The sequence below is a fragment of the Solea senegalensis genome, linkage group LG1 (genome assembly GCF_019176455.1).
Source record: "Solea senegalensis isolate Sse05_10M linkage group LG1, IFAPA_SoseM_1, whole genome shotgun sequence".
Lineage (NCBI taxonomy): Eukaryota > Metazoa > Chordata > Actinopteri > Pleuronectiformes > Soleidae > Solea > Solea senegalensis.
This window is the reverse complement of record NC_058021.1, coordinates 30631316-30648617: the sequence shown is the minus strand read 5'-3', so window position 1 is coordinate 30648617 and position 17302 is coordinate 30631316. Positions and strand designations below refer to the sequence as shown.

Sequence of the window (17302 nt, the reverse complement as noted above, 5' to 3'; positions counted from 1 at the left end):
GTGAAATGACTTGTTGTGTTTTTATTTTAGTGACACCATCGATACACTGAAGGCACTTGAGACAGTCGCGGCAAACGTTAGCGTTTGTGTCGACGCGAAATCAATCGTGTTAAGTTCCAGAGTAAATATGCTCGACAGAAGGTGAAGTGATGAGTCTGTAAAGAATAAAGAATATTAATCACAGTGACATAAAGTGCAAACATCTGATTAGACACCTGAACACTGAGCCCACGTGGTCGGAGCTCTTTGTCCCTTTGATATCGGACAGTTTACCGATGTCACTGTCGCTAAAACGCTAAATCAGTTGAGTGCTTGTTGTATTATTTATAAAAAAAAAACGTTCTCATTATCCTGAGGGGGAAATACGACACCTTTACTCACACATGACTCTTCCGATCTTTAAATAACTGTACTCCACTGCTCTTTCATTCACATTTTTCATTCACTCTTCATTTCATTGCCACACAGGAGCTCTCGCACACTAAAGATGACACACATTGACAGGAAAATGTTATAATGGTGAGTCAGCGGGAAAAAAAAGAAAAGAAAAGTAAAAAAAAAAAAAAGAAGTAGCTGTTTCCTGGCGCGAAGCTTCATTTTTCCACATACGAGTCTACGCGGCGTCCAGGACCATGAGGTGCACGAACAGTCCGGCCGAGCAGATGACGTCACCGCGCTTGGTGAGCAGTGGGACGTGGCGATAGCCTAAGGAGAAAGACGACATCAGTTTTATTCAGATTATTTTGAAAAGTGTAGGAAAACCCAACAAAATATGGATGGATGGGATTAGGATTAGATATCTGTGGGTGAATATGAACGCATCTGACCGTTGTGTATACTGGTGAGCGGTAGACAGTACTGCCCGACGAGATCATTCTGGGATGTTGCGTCATAGTCCTCCACCACAAATCGCACCATGGTCAGCTCCGGGACGTGGATGCTGAACTGGAAGCTCTCGTTCCACATGGGGTTAAACCCTGCAGCGATGAATGAATGAATGAATGAATGAATGAATGACATTTTGCTCTGATGAAAACATTGTGTACAGTTGTGTGACCTCCGCTCACCGTTGTTATTGATGTAGTGCGTCTCCTTGCTGGCGTTGTCCGCTGGAACGCCGTGGATCTCCACCCTGACCAGAGGGTCCACGATGGAATTGTGTTTGTCCTTGTTGATTTTTGGTAACTGCTGAGCTGAGATGATCTATTGTGGTGGAATTGAGCAACACGTACACATAGTTTTTGACCACTAGTAGCGCTGCGGAGCGTTTGGTGTATCTGCATATGCTACAACCACTGGTGACGGAACAGATGATTCAAGCAACAAAAGTAGCGTAGGGGCGGGTTGGCATTACTGATCAATAATTCCATGCTAACCCTTCAGTAAATCAAACGATTTAAAAGAGACTATTGACTGTCTGCTACACCTACTGTGTATAGAGCTCTACCTGCAATGAAAAAAACCTCACAAAGGAAAGAGTTTACAGGAGTTGGACGTGTGTTTTGTCTTGTTGCACACAATAAAACGCGTTTTAGACATTTTGAGATGGAGAGACTGCGCCAGGTCACCTGTTGTGGACAAAATGAGTGCTTCTGTCCTTCATGAGGCGCTTAGGATTCGAAGCTGTGATCCCAAACTGTGAATATTTTAATAACTTGCAGATGAAACTCAGCAATCATCTATAAAAAAATAACACTGCTTTATGAATATTTAAAATGTTTTCTCAAGCTTCAGGGACACGTAGAAGACTTAAGATGCCTCACCATGACATGGAAGACCTTCTTCTTTCCCCAGGGCCCCTCGGTGGGCGTATTAGGATTAAACTGGGAGGACAAACTTCTCTGGAATTCGGGTTTCAGGATGTAGCCACAGAAACCATTTGGCAGAAAGCGTCCCTGATTTATGTGCATCTCTTTGTGGGGAGTCTGGAAGTTCAGTGCCACTAAAAAAGAAGGGGGCAATTACTCGTTACTCGGCATGCAACATCAGTGACAGTGACACATTTCTGCACATGATAATAACGGGAGTGTACCGATCTGGCAGCCGACATTCCACATGGGCACAGGGTTGTAGTTGGAGGAGTCGGTTCTGGAGCCCGCTGGGTAGATCCGGCTGAGTTTGTCCATGTTGTGATGCATGAAGGCGTTCGCTGTGAGAGCAAATGAAAACACGTGTGAGAAATCATCAAGTTTGTTGACTGACTCCAAGGCCCCGGGTCGTACTGTTTGCTAGAGAGCTCGAGCGCTAGGCCGGATGCTGGAAGCCTCGTTTAGTATGAGCAGTGGCTCTCGGGAGGTATGAAAAAGTATGACTCGCTGTTAAAATGCCATTACGGTGAAAATCGGGTGCAGTGGTTCACCTGAGGTGTCAGCCAGGTTGAAAGCTTTGCTCTCCTTGAAGGACGACATCTCGTAGAAGGCCTGATTGTCCTTGGCGTGTTCGAAGCCGCTGAAATGGACGCTCTTGCAGTAGACGACGAGGTCGGAGAGCTCTTTGGCGAGTTTCATCTTTGATTTCTGAAAGATCACGAGGGCTCGGGGTCACGCATGTGGGGCTATGATCCTTTCTCACATCAAACATGATGTTTTTTGTTTTTTTTACCTTTGACTTGGTTTTTTGTCCATTCTCCGTGCAGTCTGCAGCCTCGTCCTCCTCGGACACGGTGTCTTCTTCGACGGTGTTGTTGTTGGTGAAGGCGGCCTCCAGCTTGTTCATTCGCTTCCCCTTAATGATGAACTTCCCCTTCAGCTCCTGCACTCACACGGACAAAAATCATGTGTCGTTGTGCAATTTCTCAACTCATAACTCATAAGTCAAGATGCTGTGCAGAATTATGGCAGGGAATCATACGATCATTCAGCAATGATGGTCGACTGCTCCTTCCCATGACAGGAAGGAAAATGTTGTGTAAGGCGAGGATCACTTTTTCCTTTGAGGCTGACTGTGCCACAGGGTTAGTCCTACCATGGCTGTTACATTTCAAACAGGACTGCAGACTTTCCGTGACACTTATAGTTGAAATTCTAGTCTCCCACGTCCCCACTCTGTGTCTCTCCTAGTACTGAGCATTTTTTAGTTGAAACAGCTGTACATCCTTGCTGTCAAAGCTGAAGAATACAGCGTGGGTTTAAGAGGAAGCAAATGTGGAAAATGAAAAAAAAAAGTGAATTTAAATCCTACAATAGGAAGCAAAAAGGCTTTTACTTCAGGGGTTTTGTATGCATAATCTGACCAATACTTTGAATCTATTGACTGAGATAGATTCATGTTGACTTAACAGGAATATAATTTCAAACAGGGCAAAATCAGGTTTTTTGAGGCCACTATGATGTTGATCACTCAAATCTTGACAGTTATCCTCTGAGTAGAAGGCAACATTAGTGCTACAGTCACCTTGACCTTTGACATTTGACAACCAAGGACATTTGTGCCAAATTTCAAATGATTTACTTCAGCTATTCCTGATAAATTGCACTCACAAGAATGGGACGGACCAGACTGCCTTCATTTTGAAATAATATGATAAAGACCACGCAGAGCCACTTAGTGTGTGTGTGTGTGTGTAGGTTCTATCCAGGTACTCCAGCTAAATGGATGAATGATTATTTCTATATGTTGGCCTTGTGATGGACAGACAACATGTTTGGCTCCAGTTCCTTCACAACCCTTGGATAAGGAGGATAAAGCCATTAAAAAATGGATGTGTTTAGCAGAGGCTTGATGAGATGATGGTGTAGCAGTTTATTTGTAGCTCAGCTTATGAGTTGAATTGAATCAGCTTCCTTTCCCAGACAAATCCAATATTCAAGTTAAAGAAAACAGGAAATTAAAAAAAAGAAAAAAAAGGGGGATGGTATTACTGTGGATTTTTTTGGGTGTGTTCTTCTGTGAGTGATTACTAAGCAAGGCTGTAATTACAGTGCATCTCACTGCAGCCTATTCTTATTCTGCCTTACAGGCGCACAGGGTACCTACCCTTCTGCATTGGATGAGTTATTAATGGCCATGGAAATGTTGACGTTATTAATTGTTTGTGCCAACAGTGAATATCCACTAAGCCTAACCCTAACCTCAGTCCTTTTCTTGGCCCTCTGTCTTTTATTTTACCGCTGCTCTGCTCTCAGGTTTGAGGCCACATACCTCAGGTGATGGGAAGCTGGCGGGTACAGTGTTGCCCAGAGGCTTCGTGACCAAGGCGTCGCCGAGAATGGCGACCATGTGATGGGCCATGAGCTTCTGTTGCTCCACGGAGCAGTGGTTCTCCAGGGACAGGATGACTGGGTAGTCAGACGTCTGGGAAAACAAGAGGTAATCAAACGAATAAGAGCAAGAATTCAGATGGGCTTGATCCAAATGATCTCGCGTGGAATGCAATTATGTACCTTGAAGGCATATTCTTTAACAGCTTTGATGACGTCTCTGAAGAGCACTTTGGATGTCAGCGTGTAGCCGTGATAGATCACCGGCTCCCCATTGGCCCCGTCCCAGCAGTCCAGCTCCACACAGCGGCAGCTCTTCATCAGTGCTCTGCAACAAACAAACACAAAACTTATCTTCAGCAGGCCACAGATGTTGCTCTTGACCTCTCTTGTCCTAAAGCTACTTTATAAAGTTGTAGGAACTAGTGAGACCTTGACGCTGTTTGTATCTTGTTTAACTCCTTGTGCATAACTTCTTGTCGCCCCCCTGAGGATTTCTGAGTATTTACCAGAACACTACTGGCATCTCTACTTTCCACTACCCAGCAGTTGCTGAAGGTTTCTTTAGCAGAAGAAACCTTTGCAGCCATCTCACTTTACTTTTGTGCTTCCACCTTGCCTCCCTCACTCTGACATGAAAAGAGACTTAATCACATATACAAAACATACAAAATCCTGCTTTTAGTGATGATTGCTATGTAGTTACTTGATGTAGGCCTCTGTGCTGCTGGGTCCTCTGAGCTGGTCTTCCATCAGGTATGTGTTGTGTGAGGAGGAGATGTAATAATGGTTGAGGGGCTGGCTCATGTCCTGGTACACTCGTTTGTGGGCAGGGTTCAGGATGGATCCGTCCTCTGTGTGCAGGTACATCAGGAAGCCGTCTTTCGTCATGTGCTTCTTCTGCTTTGCTGGAGACAAACGAGGGACGGACGAAATCAAAACGTGCAATGTGAAGTACGCGATGAAAATCCAAGGTTGCCGGGTGTCTGAGTCGAACCCACCTGTTTCATCGATCTCGTGTTTCTCGATCAACTTGAGCGCGTCATTCATGGTCGCCTGCTCCCTTTGCTCGTTTAGCAGGAAGTCCAGCAAATCGTTGGCGCTCATCTGACCCTCTGTGTGAGCATAGTTCCCGTAAATCACATCTATCTCCTCCCGGTGCGTTAGTAGGTCATAGAAGTGCTCGATTTCTGCACCTTCCAGGGTTCCAGAATTGGACTTGTCACATTTCTGCCCAACATTAGACATCACAAACAACCACGATCAAACATGTTTCTTCATTTCAGGTGAAAGAATTTGCGGGCAGAGAGAGAGAGAGAAAGACTCACCTTGAAAATGTCCTCCGCGTAAGTATCATCACATTCGACATTGATCTGTCGCAGGAAGTGCTTCAGCTCCTTCAGGGTCATCTTGTTGTCTGCGTTCTTGTCTGCTTTGCGCATGCAGTTGATGATCCAGCTGTTGCTTAGATGTAAGGATCCAGTTCACATTTCACATAACAAAGTACTCAACTCAAACAACAGACTTGTATACAACACATGGCACATAGTTGCTAAACTTTGCAGAGGATACTGCTCGCTCTTCTGCTGGCGGCTGAGGTTGCGCAGGTTGTTGATGATCTTGTTCAGGCCGTTGACCCACTGCTTCGCCTCGTCATTGCTGCAGGCCATCAGGTCGAGGTTTCTCTTGCGGCCCTTGAAGATGATGGAGAAGCACCGCTCTTCATCATTGGGGTGGGTGTGTTTGTTAAGTCCCTCAGACTGACGGCCCATACGCACCGAATCAATGTCGTCAACGGAGACTGTTTGGAGAGCGGAGATTGGAGAACACTTGAACATGCTGTATTTGACAAAGACGCCATTTAAAGCCTTAAACATTCTAGACAAAGCAAGTGAGACGTGTAAACGCTCCCATGAGAATTAGAAATGAATTATTGTGATACAAATGAGTGTGGAAGTTCTCAGTCATCCAATTCCAGTTCTTAAGCTCTTCTCAGAACTAAAGAAGCCTCTAGGATAAGAGGCGAAACGTCCATTGGACTGCAACTCTCTCCCAAGGCCACTCCCCTACAGTATCTTGAAAGGACACCACTCACTCACTCACTCACTCATCTTCTACCACTTTATCCTCCACATGAGGGTCGCTGGTGCCAATCTGGAATGGGTCGCCAATCCACATATAGAGACAATCCCCAAATCTGTTTGTTTTTAGACTGTGGGAGGGAACCGCAGAACCCAGAGAAAACCACACGTACACACGGGAAGAACACGCAAACTCCATGCGGAAAGGCTCGAAGGTCACCAATTGTGCAAAAATAATCCAGAATCCTGATCCACATCTGGATCACCGCCAGGTTCATATCCTGTCTATCCCCAGAAAATGTAATCAAGATCGATCCAGACAATCAGAAAATGAAACACATACTGTACGTAAATGTGGCCAAAACACAACATAGTAATTAATACTTTGGTCCAACACACTGTATAATCTATACATATCCTGCACTTTTAATGAAATATTATTCTTTCGACTGTCTTCCTTAGAGCCGCATGAGTTGACGACTACTATTGTACTACTATATTATTGTTGCTGTCAGTCACAGTGGTACCTTGACAGTTTGGCATTATCTCATGACAACAGATGCTTTGTCCACATGGACATGAGAGCTAGAAACAGTTTTGACTTCTTATCAACAGGAGGCTTTTGTTCCTGTGTGGCAGCTCTTTTCTTGTGGCCTTCACTCACAAGGAGCACAATGACAACTGATAAAATAGGAAAAACAACATACGCCACATACACACTGCATATGTGTGTGTGTGTGTTTTTTTAAGGGTGTTTCTGTCTCTTTCCCGTCTTTCCAAACAAGTTACATAACGCTGGGGCCGATCCAGAATCTTGTTTACCAAGAACTGCACTGGGTAGATGTCTTTTCTGTCTACTGAACACTTGGATTCTTTGGCAACCCAACGCACATTCCACTGAGATTTCATCCCTCTACTTCACATCGGTTTGATGCAACTTGACCGCCCCTGAATCTGCTTGCCTCACGCACTGGCACACAAAAGAGCACCACATGTCAAATACTCTGATCGTCGTTATGGGGCTAAAAATATTTTTCCGTGTTATCAGCCGCACAGAGACAACAAAACCCAAGGTCTCTGTGCTCACGCAGACTGTTTTTCACCCACGCGTCAGCGGCGAGGCCTTTTGTACGGCAGCTTAACGTACGGAAGAGTGTGCGCGGCCGTGGATTATGTCATCACGCTAAATGGCAACAGCAGCTCTTCTGACAAAACAGCCAGGCTTAGCTGAGAGGCCCAGCCGTGGAGTCGGGATAGTGTTTCTAACATTTTACGACCCCGCGATTGAGCGTCTGGTGAAGAGCAAGCTTTGTTCTTGTGGAAAAATCAGACTTGATCTAGTGGCAGAATAAACCTGAAGGTCAGCCTGGAGGGTGTGTGCGCTCAGCTGACTGCAGGGCGAGCAGAATTACCTGAGACGTGCTCAGCAGGAGCGCAGCATCTGTGGATAAATGTTATCCCCAGCACAGCATAACATACCGCGGGGGAGTTTAGGAATTGTTAATTTGGAACGGTTTCAGAGAATCCCATCTGGAGAGGCCCGACCACAATGTCCGAGACGTCAGCCGTGTCACACAGGCATCGCTCGAATACCAGATAAGATTTCACACAAAGGCATTATTGTGCCGGTCTAACAAAGTTCATGCCGCTCTTTCTAAATTTGTTTTTCTCAAAAGGGGAGCGGGACAAAAAAAAAAAAAGAAAAAAAAAATCAGCATAGAAGGAAGAGAATGTTTCTCACCGTGTGTGTGTGGGGTTTAGTCAACTGTGTCAGAGTGTGTGTACAAACTTAACCTTCAGGTTAAAGTTGAACTTGTATTCAAATGAATGCCGAGCAAAGGCATGCAAAACAATAACCACCTACTTACACTATCTGCTGTACTTGTTTGAATGTCAGCCTGACGGTTGTTTAGTCAAATTCTGATATGATAAATCTGTTGACGTGATGTCAGACGGAGATTGTTGTGGTAAATACATTTAAATAAGTTCTAAAATCAAATTTTTACAGGGAAATATTAGTTTTTTATTGTTTGTTGAATTTTATTTACTTTTTGAATGTGTCATAGAATTGAAGTCTTCCTAATATACTATATAATTTATAGCAAAATGTACACACTATTTGTTCTTGGAACTCATGAGAATAGATGTCAGTTAAAATGTGTTCATCGCATCAAGTGCTCTAACTTAAAACAACTCTGTTCAGTTCAGATTGGATTCTAAAGCATGCAATATCTGATTAGGGGACAGCTGAATTTATCATAAATAATACATAATAATAAAATATGGATTACTATTTATTTTTACCTTGGCACAAAAAAAATATGCCAAGAATATAAATATGGTCAACCCTCTTTATTCACATAGCCCAGATTTGAAGAGCTGACATATACATAACATATGACAGCCTCTATTCTCAGCTCGCTGGTATGTATATTTAATAACAAAAGGATGCGGAAAAAAGCGTGGTATAAAAACAGCTGCAGCAGGTGGGAGAAACCTCAGCAACAGCAACAGAGGACACACAGACAGACAGACAATAGCTGTCCTGCTTTGTCCACAATGTAGAATTACAATATGGAGCAGACTGACAGGACAGTCATGGACGGTTACTGCTCACTGGGGAATGCTGGGATTTTCACTAGTGCCTCAGTGAAGTGTTTGACTCACAATAACAATTTCATCAATTTCTTAGTATAAACCACAGGACCACGGGATACAGCTGGAATTCCCCTTTATCTACGAAGTGAAAACTAAAGGTGTTTCAAAAACAATCCACGTTTGTCCTCTTCTACCTGATGCCAAAGCTTATTTAAATCTGATTGCTAAATCTGGCTCGCAAAATCACAGCGGGGAGAGCAATAAGACAAATGTCAAAGTGTTTCTGTAAACAAGGAAACGTCTGTGACATTCATGTCCACATCTGAGTAGATTTGACTCGAGCGACTGTATGTGTGGGAGTCAATATACTGCACATATGACTCACTCATCTACCTGTGTATCAGTGTTTGATCAGTGGGTTGACTGGGAGACTGCCAGAGGTGTAAACACATTCACACCCTGACAATGGATCAGTGAAGCAGTAATCACAGGGACATCATCTCCCTCTCCCTCTCCCTCTCTCTCTCTCTCTCTCACTTGGAAAAACATACAATCAAGTCTCACACAAGTATTTTCCATTGTTTCTTTAGCTCCACCACATTATCTGTGTGGGTTGTTTCCATTCCACCATCTTCAACTTGTGGGATTCTTAAAGGCCCTGGTATACTTTCACACATGCTGCACGCGCCAAAGTGCGTCAGGGTCCTGTAGTATCTGACCTCGCCATCGGCTCTTCACGAACGGTTCCAAAATCTTGGCTGCACGCACGGAAGTATACCAGGACCAAAGCCACAGAGGGATTGACTGTCTCACACACACACACACACTGATGCAAATACACATGCGTGCTGGCGAGGACACTCACAAGACTGATTTTTCTTGAACAGTCGTTGGGACTCGTGCCAGATAGTCTTGCAGTCCTCCTGCAGTCTGAAGAAGCGGCTCTTCTTCCAGGAGTTTGAGCGAATCTTGAGCAGGACCCCGCCGATGAGGAGGAACTGGAGATCTGAATCTCCCTCCAGACCTGCGGGGAGGGAAAGACGGGACACTTTGTTATAGCTAGAACTGTCTTTATATTCATTTGTTTGTTTTTTTCTTATTACCGACCCATAACTGATGGAAAACAACAAAGAACTGCTCATATTCTGGTCAAGTACGGTTTGCGCAGCTCGGTACATTGTCTCCAATCTCTGCAAATCCCTGCAAATCCCTGCATCTCTGCACCTTCAAAACTGCATACTGAAACTATCTACCTCATTCATTGTTGATTTGTTTAATACCATATAAACCACACTATGACGTTATGGGAAAGACTCATTGAAGTGGAGATCAGAGTGCCGCAGTATGGGTTCATGAAAGAGAACCACAGTGTGCTTTCAGAGTGTTGATGGAGAGGAACGGAGAAGGTCAGAAGAAGTTGCACTGTCCCTTTGTGGATCTAGAGAAAGCTTATAATCTCAGTGCCAAGAGAGGAACTGTGGTATTGTGTGAGGAAGTCGTAAAGTGCCAGAAAAGTATGTAAAGCTGGTGCAGGACATGAGGTGTGCAGGTGGAGTGACACATGGGTGCAAGGTGAAGGTGGGATTACATCGGGGATCGGCTCTAAACTTCAGCTCTTGTTTAAATGGTGATGAAAAGGTTGACAGGTGAGGTCAGGCAGGAGTTTCTGAGGACTATGTTGTTTGTAGATGATGTTGTAATCTGTAGTAAGAGTAGCGGACAGGTGGGAGAGAGCCTGGAGAGGTGGAGGTGTGCGCTGGAGAGAAGAGGAATGAAGGGTCGTTGAAGCGAGACAGACTACCTGTGTGTGTGTGAAGATGCAGGTAGAGAAAGTGGACGGGTTTAAATGCCTGGGTCAACCATCCATGTGTGGTTTGGAGACAGTGGCAGTGTCTAAAAGACAGGAGGCGGAGCTGGAGGTGGCGAGGCTAACGATGCTGAGATGTTTGTATGGGAGTGACCAGGATGGACAGGATTAGAAATGAGTTTTGGAAAACAAAGCAAGCGAGCGGCAAGAATGAGATGGTCTGGTCACGCGCCGAGGAGGGTGATTGGGATTATGTTGGACGAAGGATGTGGAAGACGGAGGAGGAAAAGAGGAAGACCACACAGCGAAGGTTCATGCATGGTGTGAAGGAGGAGGACATGAGGACAGTTGGTGTAACAGAGGAGGACACAAGGGAGAGGACAAGATGGAGGCAGATGATCCACTGTGGTGACCTCGAAAGGGAGAAACCATAAGAAAATGAATCTATCTATCTACCTATCTATGTTCTACAGAAATATCTACTTGACTTCATAATGACTGCATTACAGAGGAACTCAGGGAGTAAAATACTGTGTACTAAGCACTTATGCTTGTGATGTCTTTCTTGGAAGGGTGTGGGACAATGTATGATTCAGCAGTTCAAAGGACAACTGTGCTGTTACTGTTTATTGTTCATGTCAAAGTTGGGTGATGCTATTTGCCAGCACAAGTGGGTGCGACCGTCATTCGTTTAAATGGAAAAACTGATGTGTATCTGTTGTAATGATGGTCAGCGATGTCCTCACAGTAAACAGAGGGCAGCTGAGGACAACTTGTTTGGGCCAGAGTCAAGATTTGTGGGCGGGACCCAAACATTTCAGACATTTTCTCCGCAAGCTCGGCTTCTCCAGGCTTTTTGTTGTTCTCATTTGAGGACTCTTACTTTTCTTAGGGAAAGAGACACAGCCACAAGTGTGTTAATCATTTATGACCCGCCCCAGATCATTAAAGTGAGTCATGCTGTGCTTTTGAGGGGAGGTTTAAGAGAATCACATGTTTTATTAAACCCTTTATTTCTTTTCTTTTTTGCAAACTAATCAGTTTCAGACGGCGGGGCTCACGATAGGAAGATATGGACCCACTACAGACACCAAGTGAGACAAGCTGAGGCATGAAGGTGGTGAAGAAGTGAGTTTAAATGACAGGGAGAGATATGAGGGCTCAGAGGAAAGAAGAGAGGAAAGAAAGGAGGAAGGAAGGGGGGAGGGAATTACAGCTGAGTCCTGTCTTTAGTTACAACATGATACTTTTTTTTTCCAAGCAGAAAATGGAGCTGAACTAACTCTGGTGTTTGGTCGACTAAAGTAAACATGGTGTGAGTTTTTTAAGAAGTTCCCTCACCTTACAGCCACAATCCTTCAGCATTAGTTTGACAGGAAACCTTTAAAGGTTCTCTAAAGGTTGTATGAAGGTTGTAGAAATGTAACGCTCTGGAGACGTTCTAGAAACCAAAAGAGAACGTTCTCTTAAGTTGTATGAAGGTTGTGACAAACTAACGTTAGGGGAACCTTTACACAACCTTCAGAGAACGTTCTCTAAAGATTCCCAGAACGTTCCCCTAATGTTAGTTTGTCACAACCTTCATACAAAGGTTAAGGGAACGTTCCGGGAACCTTTAGAGAACGTTCTCTAAAGGTTGTATGAAGGCTGTAGAAAAGGAACCTACAGGGAACCTTAAGAGAATGTTCTCTAAAGGTTGTATGAAGGTTGTAGAAAAGTTACCTTAAGTTACCAAGTGTGCAACCAAAAACTAACGTTAGGGGACAGTTAGGAGATCTTTGCGTGGCAACCACCGGAGAATCAAGGTGGGGAACCTTCAGATAACTTTCTTACAACCAAAAGGTAACGTTCCCGGAACGTTCTGGGAACCAAATATTATCAGCTGGGTCGCTGCCTCCCTCTCTCTCTCTGTCTCTCTCTCTCTGTGTGTTATGAAACTGCACATAGTGTGAGACAGGAGAGACACAGGACGAGTCCAAACAGCGCAGGAGATTCCCCTCAAGCTTTAGTCAGCTCCTGCTAAAGCACTCTCAAGCATTTCCCTCTTGTTTGAAAAACAGAAACATGGTCATGAGTCGATCCCACCACGAACTTCCTCTCACTTTACATTCTGGCAGAATGAAAGAAAAATGCACCGCTCCAGGCAACAAGGAAGCGGGTTAAACCTCCCCAATAACAGCCGCATCGACAACTGTATACATAGTTTACATTATGATCCGATTGAGATCAAATTGTTTGCACATCTGCACACAGTTTGCGTGCGTGGACACACTCTCCGCAACTCACCTATGAATTTTCCATTCTCCTCCGCGACCCTCCCCATCCGCTCGTGGAAAGCAAGTTCCTCTGAGTATGTCCGCTTGGGACGTTTGTGTAAACAGGACATTGCGTTTAACAACAACACAATTTAAAATAAATAAATAAATCACAGTAGCCGTGGATTGAGATGTGTGCTCGGTGTGGAAGAGAAGTCTCAGTGTCCCCGTGGGGCGGGTCTAAGATCATTTATTGCTCAGTTATAGCCGCAATTTGTTCATGTGCACACTCACACACACCCTGCACTTCTATTTAAGACTTTTATTATATCAGATTACAATATGTGTGGTATAATTTAATCCGAAGGTCGTATTGGTGTTCATTGGCTTCAGAGCAAATGTAATTGGCTCAGGAGTTTCACCGCTGCTGTCAATCAAAGTCCCAGAAACAGTGAATCTCCAGTTGTTCTTCAAACTAGAGGTTGACTGAAATGGGTTACTCTATGGCCAGATTAGACTTTATTAGAATGTATTGAATATAGTAATATAAAATATTAACATAAAACCGTACAACTACATTTTGTTTGGATGGATTTAGTCACTGAGATTATAAAAAACTGTAAAAAAAAAAAAATATATTAATAAACATCTACTTGATACCAGTTGTCAGTTTTAATATTGTGCCGGTATATATTCCTATACATATACTTTATATATCCAAACTTATACAGAAAAATATATACATTGTGTACATAATCCAGTAGATTTTAATTGAGTTAAATGAGGGTTAAAGTGCAATCTCCATATGAAATTAATAAATACATTAAAACAGAAAACAATGGCTGATCAGTTAAGAAGAAATTGGTCTTCATGTTGCCGTGTCTTTATTCATTTGTTGACGCAGCTGCTTTGGCTTCTCTGTAGTATTTACTGTATCTTTAGGCTATTTAATCTTTATCAGGGTGAGTGAGCTGCAAAATAGTGCCGCCCAATGATAAGAAGCCAACCCAACCGTGATTGTTTTAACACAAATTCAGATTTCTATATAGGTATAATTAAAAAACAGGTTAAACCTCATTTTTCCACATTGTATTTCACACTGTGACTCTAACATACTTTAAGCCTCCTGCTAATTGTTGTCCTGGCAACATTTAGCAGGATGTCACCAAACAAACCCCATCGTGAGCCCTATTATATTGTATTTTACCAACAAATTCAATATAAAGCAGCAGGAAGTAAAGAAAGTCACATGTCTCTGCTTTTGAAACAATCTAAAGTCTGTAAAAGAACAGATTTATTACATAACACCTGAAGACCAGATAAGAGACATTACAGCGAGGGAGTTTCTTGATAACGATAATAGTAATGTAATAACAGTCAGGCAGTAAAACTGTGTTAGTCACAACTCACCCATTTTTCCAGCTGTGCCATTTGCCTCCATTGTGCTTCTCTGCCAGTCAAACGTAAATCACCATCCACAGGGACACAGTCCTCTTCTCCTCTGGTGTACTCTCACTGATGTGATGGGAGTTATCACCACCACCACCATAAAGTGTCTGTGTCTCTCTGTCTGTCTGTCCTGAGCAGGGGGAAATTCCAGCCTGTGTCCCACTCTGCAGCCGAAACCCACACAGTGAGCAGCTAATACGCATCCGTCAGACTCTTACATGCTCAGTCCACACCCACTGCAACACCGGTCTGACAAGTACACCACTGTGACTGTGTGTTTGTGTGTGTGTGTCTCTCATGACTTTCATTCAGCAGCTCCTCGTCAGTGGAAACTAAATCTTTACAATTCGACCAACATGGACTAAAAATAAACTTGTGCTCAAGGCCCCAGTGTTGATCATCATGTCTACATGAGCAAATGACCTGATCTTAAGTGATTTTGCGTAGCATTGTGGAACCTATAGAGCGTGTTTAGATTTATTTAGGGTGTTGCCTCAGTCTGCATGCCATTTACACTCATACAGCATGATGAGTGTTGTTGGTTTTTTTCCCAGCACACAGGTAATGTTGGCAGTGGCATCACATTGCACCACTGTGTGACCAACATTGCTGTGATACCTGAGGTCTTCACAGAATGTCGAGCCAATGACGGCAGATAAAGGCATCAATTCATTCCACTGCAGCTTTAGAGTGAGCAGGGTTTTTTCCGACTTCCAAGTCGAGAAATATGAACTAAATAAATACACCAGAGCGAGAATGCATACCTATCCCACCTCTTGTCAAAACAAAACTGACCAGAAACTGCACTTTCTGGCATGAGTGTCGCTCATCAGCATTTTACTTATGTACAAGTAAAAGTACTGCTCTGAAAATGTACTCAAGTTAAAGTTAAAAAAAAAGTAGGTTGTTTAAAATGTACTCAAAGTAAAAGTTACTTAGTTACTTACTCATCATTCACCTGTCCTCATTGTTCACCAGTCCTCATTTTTCATTCACCTGTCCTCATCGTCCACCTGTCCTCATTGTTCACCTGTCCTCATTCTTCATTCACCTGTCCTCATCGTTCACCAGTCCTCATTTTTCATTCACCTGTCCTCATCATTCACCTGTCCTCATTTTTCATTCACCTGTCCTCATCATTCACCTGTCCTCATCGTCACCTGTCCTCATTTTTCATTGTCACCATTCACCTGTCCTCATTTTTCATTCACCTGTCCTCATCATTCACCTGTCCTCATCATTCACCTGTGTCCTCATTTTCATTCACCTGTCCTCATCGCTCACCTGTCCTCATTTTTCATTCACCTGTCCTCATCATTCATTCACCTGTCCTCATCATTTTGTCCTCATTTTTCATTCACCTGTCCTCATCATTCACCTGTCCTCATCGTTCACCTGTCCTCATTTTTCATTCACCTGTCCTCATCATTCACTGCCAAAGTTTCCTGTGCATGATTGATTGATTTATTTTATTTTTTAAATTCAGGCAACATTATTTTTACTCAGTAACAGATGTGATTTAAAATGTAGCAAAGTGCAGTACTTCCAATAAAACATATTTAAGTAAAAGTAAAATTACAAATTTTAATGTACACAAAAAAAACCTACTCAATTACAGTAAAGCGTTCCCAAAATTGAAACTTGATGGTAGGTCGAGGGCCAAAAATGTAAAAACCAATTGTATTATATTAAGGTGCAAGCAAACAATACTTTGTATTGTCAGCTTTTAAAGTGCAGGAAACTCACATCTCAGTTTTAAACATTTCAGAATCTGAATCTGAATTTGACAAATATTCCCCTAAATGACTGCAATGATTGCAACATCAGTGACCGAACATAGAGCTGGTCCTTGCCTTTCAGACGCCTTTTCCTAAGAAATCATTTTAAGAAGCATGTTTACCTCACAAAAACAGTGGTTTTATTTTTTTTTCTGAAAGGCCAAAGAAAACCCTGTAGTGGGGCAACTTTGGCCAGTCCTGGTCTGGACAAATCATTCTTTGTGCCACTCTATTATCAGCTTCTGCCAGCCTCCTCGTTGTTATTAGCCTTGTAGAAAAAAAGAAAAGAAAACTGCTCTCTCTCTGATGAACCACAAGAAACTACAAAGTGAGCTTTGTCTCTTCCAGAGTCCCACTTGTCTCACCACATGAGCTGATCAGTGCAGTCAAATATTTTGTTATGGCTGAAGTGTTGTTTCTTGTGTTATGTCTGCTTTTCTATGGCAACAGCCCCCTTTTTTTTAAATTACATACGGCACAAACAAATGATTTGGCTGAGTTTTGCTGTGATTTGAAAAGTATTTGCATGACACAATATTGTGAAACCTTCTCCACTTACATGAACCCTTTAACGACCTGTTTGTACTCTATGTTTACGCCAGGCTGTCGCACCGGTGACAGGTGACAACACCACACCTCACACAGAATGTGGGTGTGATTGTTGGATAAACGTGTTATATTGCATCTGCTCTCCTGCTCTACAATAATTGCATGGTCATTAATAGATTTACTCAATACATTTCTGATCAATCAGCCAATCAAAATGAAGTGGAAATTATAAAAGTATATCACCCGTTTCTGTTCTTGCCATAATTAGTATTACTTAAGTTTAGATACATCACCCCTCTTATTATATATTTAACCCCAATTTCATCCAGTAGATAAACTTAATATGAATAATTTATATAAAACTTGTAATTAAGTGAACATTTTTTATTAGTTTCCTTTTTCTTTACACATTTTCAAATCAGTGTCTAACCCAGAGGTCTCAAGCGAACGGTTATTATTATTATATACATATCATTTATCTTAAAAAACGTTTATATTGTGAACTATTTATCATTCCATATCAAAACAAACACTTTTATTTTGAAATCACGTGAAATATTATCAGAAACACTAGCTCCGCCCTCAC

The 17302-nt window shown here is 42.8% G+C and overlaps 1 protein-coding gene across 2 annotated transcripts; it reads right to left on the bottom strand.

Annotated features, from left to right (window-relative positions):
* Position 1: 1 nt before the first annotated feature.
* Positions 2-14599, bottom strand: plcd1a (phospholipase C, delta 1a). 2 transcript variants are annotated; one of them, XM_044035882.1, is made up of 15 exons: positions 14351-14599; positions 9744-9902; positions 5772-6000; positions 5528-5657; positions 5201-5429; positions 4906-5107; positions 4383-4527; positions 4141-4293; positions 2602-2751; positions 2360-2516; positions 2033-2149; positions 1764-1942; positions 1068-1203; positions 828-977; positions 2-705 (listed from the first exon to the last, which is right to left on the bottom strand). In XM_044035882.1, exons 1-15 carry the CDS (start codon positions 14379-14381, stop codon positions 614-616), a joined length of 2259 nt encoding a protein of 752 aa, XP_043891817.1. In that variant the 5' UTR covers positions 14382-14599; the 3' UTR covers positions 2-613. The 2 variants fall into 2 exon arrangements, with proteins under 2 accessions (XP_043891817.1, XP_043891808.1); XM_044035873.1 differs by lacking the exon at positions 14351-14599 and adding an exon at positions 12972-13163.
* Positions 14600-17302: the final 2703 nt, after the last annotated feature.